The following is a 6,064-nucleotide window of genomic DNA, read 5'->3' as shown; positions in this document are numbered from 1 at the left end:
GTGGGGTGTGAAGTTTGGGGCACTTAAAAACAAGATTACGCCAATATTCAAGAGTAAAAAAATCTCATGCAAGGAGATCTGTCAGCTACTCTATAAAACTACAAGTGAGTCAAAAGAATCTCCCAAACACAAGTTTTTCTTTCAGCTAAGTACAACCCTATTCAGTCATTTCATTTTCCACTGTTACAAAAAGCTGATTGAAAAAGCAAGTCTGCTCTTGCAAATGTGAAGTTTTCACTATTAATCTGAAATGCCAAACAAAAAAAGGTGCCATGCAGACAGCCCCTAAACAGAAATGGGTCCTGTCAACTCAGCACGTCTCGTGCAAGGCGCTCTGGTTTCCATCCAGCATCATGGAACAGTTAATGGCATCATGGGACAGGGCAGCTATTTCTGGCTGAGCTAAGGGCTGCTCCAGAGGGAATTTTCTGTGAACATCTGGTGCAGTCAACAGTAAAACATAAATATTACATAACACCATGGACTGCACTCAATACCAGGCAGGGATCAAGCTATTGCTCCAGTTCTGTCTCTAGCAATTGTTAAGCAATACTGCAGGCTATTCACTTCACTTTCTGAAGCACTATGCTGACCAGGTAGACAAGAACATCTGGCAAAGTATAAAAAATAACATCCAGGCTGCCAGGGAATGGCACTGCCTAATGTTTCATCTGTTACAATTATGCCTGCTTTCATCTAAAGACAACACTTCTTTAGCTAAATGTAATACTGCTGACAGTATACTCAAATCTGCATTAGATACCTAATGGTTTCTAAACATGCTCCTTGTGTCCTGTTTTCTCCCGATCTGCATCCTGATTCCCAGCAGGCTGATTAGCAGAAGCCAAAGGCTGCTTTCCACAGTGAGAAAGCCAACAGCTGCCTTACACTCAGGAATGACTGTGCCAGCCAAGAATAAATCATGTCAGCTTATGGACCCCCAGCATTTCAGTCCTCAAAATACCACCCCCTAAGCAGACCAGAAAGATCATTTTTGCATGCAGTGGCAGAGCTGCATCCCCACACACACACACTGCTGGTTCTAGAGAAAGAAACAGCATTTAAGTATTTCATTAAGACTCAAGAAGAGAAAAGAGCTTCGCTTTATGGGAAAGGGGCACACACATCCCAAAAAAAAGCACCAAAACAATCTTTGCTCCAAAGAAAGTTCATTAATCTGAGCCCATGAGAAATGACAGTTAATAAGGACAAGTCAAATAATTATTTCAGTTATCAGTCATAAATACTGAGATGTCTTTGCAAATCTCAGTCTCATAAATCACAACCCCTTTATTCTTCAGTATAAATACCCCTCAGCAATACTGAGAGCCCTAGTATCTGTGGGCTGCACTGCACTACAAGGCTATTTAAATATTTGGTTTAAACCACTATTTTTGGCCAGCAAACTGTCCTTTTCTAGGCAAGATGTAAAACAGAACAGATGCACAATCTGTGCTAGCTCTCTGCTGTAACAATCTAAGGGACAGATTTACGATATAAGGATAGGAGGCCTAGGTAGGGATTGGGAAGAATACAAAACCTCTATCCACAAACTAACATGAGATTTGGAAAACTGGGACACAAGTTCTGCCTCCGCATATGTGAACGTGAGTTTGTCAAAAATGAGAAGCTGCACCTACTGTATCTAGTCACTCACTTTTACAGGAGCACTTCATATATCACAGCAAACCATGCACTGTATTGGGGAAAACACTTCCTGGACTTCCCTGATCTAAATTAATGATTCTTAGAAGAGCCATTATCCTACTGCTACAGAGTCTTTGGCATTCCTTATTAATCCCCTCACAGAAGACTTCAACTCTGCCCTTTGCAGACCTGTACAGAGACACAGCTGCAGCCCTCCTCCAAAAATCCAGCATAAAACCCAACACACTGTAATACTCATCTTGAGAGCCCAGAGAGGGACTGATGTACCAGAATAAAACAAAGTGTGTACTTTAGATATCTGCAAGTAGCAACCAAGAAGAAGATTAAGATCAAGTGATCCAAACAAATACAGCAAAATTTGATAGAAACTAACCCATTTACCTAAATTTTTACTACCAATTTGGAGTGTAGTAACATGCTTATATAACACCAATAACAGCAATAACATCAAGCAAAATAGTACTAAAGCTTTCCAAATCCAGACTGAAGGCAATAGAGAAACCTGTTTGCAACATACACATGTACTGACTTACCTTGTAGTTCTGATGGGACTCAAAGTTGGAGAGAGGAGTATTGCATGCAGTTGAAAAAGGCATCACCTTAACACCTCTGTACACCAGTCCTTTGTCATACAGCTGCCTGAAAACCCACCTGGAAGCACACAAGGAACATGGAATAGCACTTGGTGTTTCAAATTTAGCAAATAAACTGCAAAATGGGGTTTCTGCTCTAGCTGGCATTTCCTTATAAATGACACCTTCTTTAAACAATCAACCATCAACTAAAGACAATATGTGCAAGTCAAAAGGAAAGAGATATTTGATCGTAACTATTTCTGGCAGATTTTTAGATTTAGCTGATTCTAGCAGCTTGGTATTCCATGCACTTACTGCAGAGCACATAACATTTAGATGAAACACAGATCTGTATTGCTGACTAATCTCTCCCAGATTTCTTGAATACAAAGATCACATGAAATTTGAACTGTTAACAAGGCTGAACTCAGTTTAATTTAGAGAGATGTGTAGTGACATAGCTGCTCACTTATTACATGATCTTGAACATCTACTACAGCAGCCAGTGCAACAGGGGAGGCACAGATACAGGCTGGAGATACCTGCAAGCCACCCCAAGTAAATTCTGACAATCTGAAGAGCATTTTCACAAAAGGGCACAGATGACCAAGAAAAATCATGAATTCCATTTAATGTTCTCCTCTGGACTCAGTTCCTCTCCAACATCAGTCTCATATTAAGCTTTAACTCTGTTTAAGAAATCTTCAATACAGCCTGTAGCACGTTTGGATTCTTAATTTCTCTTGAAATAATCAAGACAGCACTTAATATTACCCTGTAACAAACTGAGCCAATGCTGAAGATGAATGGAAGCTGGAAGAGAAAACTCATCAGCAACTCATCCAGTGTCCATGTGACAGATAAAATGTGAACACTGCAGAGTTTACTAACAGATCAACATTTATCAGGTCGCACCAACTTGCACACTTAGTGGCACAGCCTGCAGGCTGCAAGGCCCAAGAGGGCAAGCCTGAAATAATGATGCCAAATTCAACTCACAGAGCTGAGCTTCTGCAGAGTCTCATTGTTTCATATTGCATATCCAAATTGTTAAACTCTGCTGACTTTAAAAGCTGCTTTATTCAAACTACGTTTTCAAACCATCCTGAGCACTTTTCTGGGTCCCTTTGCAGATAAATAGCCCATTGCTAAGCAACCAACCCCATCCTGGCAAGTAGCACTTTTTTCTGCAGGCTGTCATTTTATGCTTGAGAATCTGGACCTGTATTTCAATCAGTGTCTTGCCTTCTGTGTCTGAAATTATAATCTTCACCATGAAACACAAGTAGATTTGTTGCATTGATTTTATCTGTAGCCCAAAACAAGAATATCTGAATATATGCACTAGCTTGCTGACATGGAATTATTCTGCTTACTCAGAATAATTGTTACCCTTCAGATTAGGCAGTTGGAGGAAACACAGACTGTCATATGGAAAAGACATGCAGTCCATTCAGATTTATTCATGGGCCACCGGTAAAAGTAAAAAATTCCCTAAGAATGGTCACTCACATCAGAAAAATTACATAACCTGAACCCTGAGATGAAAAAAGCCTCAGAGACCCTCAGCAACATCAAGTTCTGCCAGAGGAGCGAAACCCAGCAGTCTTTCAGAGCTGTGCACTCCAAGAAAGGTGCCCTGCCTTACACACACATCCCCAAGCAACCTTGTTCAAGCCATAAATGTCACCCACAGGCAAGTTGTGGCTGTCTGACCCCCAACCCAAAGCTGAAACATAGCAGCGAGTGCATCTACTTTGCAACTGAGATTTTAAAGTTTATCACCTTAAACTTGCATAAATCTATATCACTCTTTTATAAAAATGATCCCTGAATAGAGTTTCAGCAGTTTTCAGCATATACATTTGGGCTGGCTAACTGCACAAGTTTTTGTGGGGAGTTAAAAAAAGTAAGTTTAAATGTATGCTTACCACCTCAGAGCATAATTAGAGCAGGCTGTGACAAGTGACAGTATTCATACCAAAGGTGTTCTATTTGCCTTTCAAAAACATTAACTAAAATACCTATAAAAATAAAGCTCCACTTCATCTCTACTTTCTATAGAACACTGCCTACTAACACCACACAAGACAACTACTCAGAGAAACACTGAATATTTAATTCAGCTGTAAATATAACTGTAAACTCAGGGAGCTGTTCAGGAAAGGTGAGCACTAGATGGAGCTGCCAAGCTCCCAGTCCAGGCCAGCATCTCCCTCCTGTGGCAATCCTGCCCCACTGCAAACCAGCTGTGCCCTGCTGGGCAGGGATGGACTCTCACACCGCATCCCACTCCAAAGTTCTTGCTACAGGTCAGCACGACCACACATTTGTAATTTATCATCACCTCTCCTCTCACACAGCCATTCCAACAGAGTGAGTTGCTGGTTGAGCCAGGACTGCTGCTTGATGCACTGCATTATCACTGCTCTCATTATCACAACAACCTGTCCTGTTATTTCAAAGAGCACCTAAATCGTTTCCTTAACAAAAAAGCTCTTGAGAGCTGTCAGTGTGTGACCATCAGGAGTGCACAGGAGATGACTCCCAAAGAGCTTCCTGCTAGCAGCACTGCCCACCTGAAACACCACAGCTGCTAAAGATGAACCTGGTTCTAACAATAAGAGTAATTTACAGGTGGATATCGTGTTTTTCTTGCAAATTCAACACTGTTTTAGACAATAGCCTGTCAAAACATGTTTTAACTCTCATGTCTGAAAACTGTTGACAACTTGCAAGAAAGGTGCACTAGGTTTGTAAGCCAAAACTCAAACGGCAGTGCTTTCCGATAAAAACCAGTAACCTAACAGACCCACTGAGCTCTTTTTTAGTGACAAACAGAAAACATTTACTCACAGAAACTAGAAATCAAACCCTGTTTCTCGAAATCTCCTACATTTCTCCTCAACTGTAAATAAATGTAGTTGCATCCTCTTGGCTGTGGCAGCAGCACTGACACACTCCTTTACTGAAGAAAAATGCAGTAAGGGAAAAGGTGAACTCAAGATGTATATTTCAGCCTCTTGTTAAGAGAATCTGATCCCTAAAGATGCAAGGAATGTTTAACTTCCAAAAGGCATGACACAAAAGGCATGAAAAGTTTGCTGTTCCTAAAGTGTCGTGAGGGGATGATACAACTGGTTCAAGCCCAGGCAACAACAAAGTCTGAGTTACCCTCTCCATAGGCATAACTTCTGAGAAACTAGAACCTTGCTACACTATTTGTTCATCCAGGTCACATATACACCACACAGACACCACATGGATATAATAAAACTCTTACAAAGGGAGATTTTTTCGTCAAAAAGACACTGAATCAGTCAATTAAATACTCAGAACACCCTTGGCATCTGACACAAAATCCAACATTCCCCAATATCCACCAGCAGATGCAAAAGCAAGTGGCACTTCTCAGGCACCAAACCAGTCCTTCTCAGGAGGAGTCCCCATTCACCCTCTCACTGAGAAAGGCCAAGGCAGATAGGCACTGGCATTAGTGACAAGAGCTCACCTTGAGAATACAGACTATAAAAAAATGTGCAGCAACACAAGACAAATGTTCCAGTTTCAGGAGCTACCTACAACTTCTTCAGTTGCAGGTTAGGAGTACGGTGGCACCACGAGCCTGATGCTACTAAAGGCCACACCTGGTCAGAAAGGAAAGAGAGGTCCCTTCTTAATATCCATCCATAAAAGCAAACTAAAGCTGGAACAACTGAAATGGGTTTGGTGGAAGGAGCAAACAAAAAGCCCCATCACCAAAGGGAGCTCCAAGCTGTGTTCCCACAGGAAAGCAGTTTTCAGTGTACAGCCATGATCTC

The 6,064-nt window shown here is 41.4% G+C and overlaps 1 protein-coding gene across 1 annotated transcript in view; it reads right to left on the bottom strand.

The window, feature by feature from the left end:
• Positions 1-6,064, bottom strand: part of LOC103807412 (isoleucine--tRNA ligase, cytoplasmic-like) — a gene marked incomplete at its 3' end in the record, with an annotated part of 30,455 nt that overhangs the window by 14,775 nt on the left and 9,616 nt on the right. Inside the window, exon 5 of the mRNA XM_009080139.1 lies at positions 2,202-2,319. Within this exon, the coding sequence (XP_009078387.1) occupies positions 2,202-2,319 (118 nt within the window). The remainder of the gene's footprint in view (positions 1-2,201; positions 2,320-6,064) is intronic.

This window comes from Acanthisitta chloris, unplaced genomic scaffold (genome assembly GCF_000695815.1).
Source record: "Acanthisitta chloris isolate BGI_N310 unplaced genomic scaffold, ASM69581v1 scaffold10238, whole genome shotgun sequence".
NCBI lineage: Eukaryota > Metazoa > Chordata > Aves > Passeriformes > Acanthisittidae > Acanthisitta > Acanthisitta chloris.
This window is presented reverse-complemented; position numbering and strand designations above follow the sequence as displayed.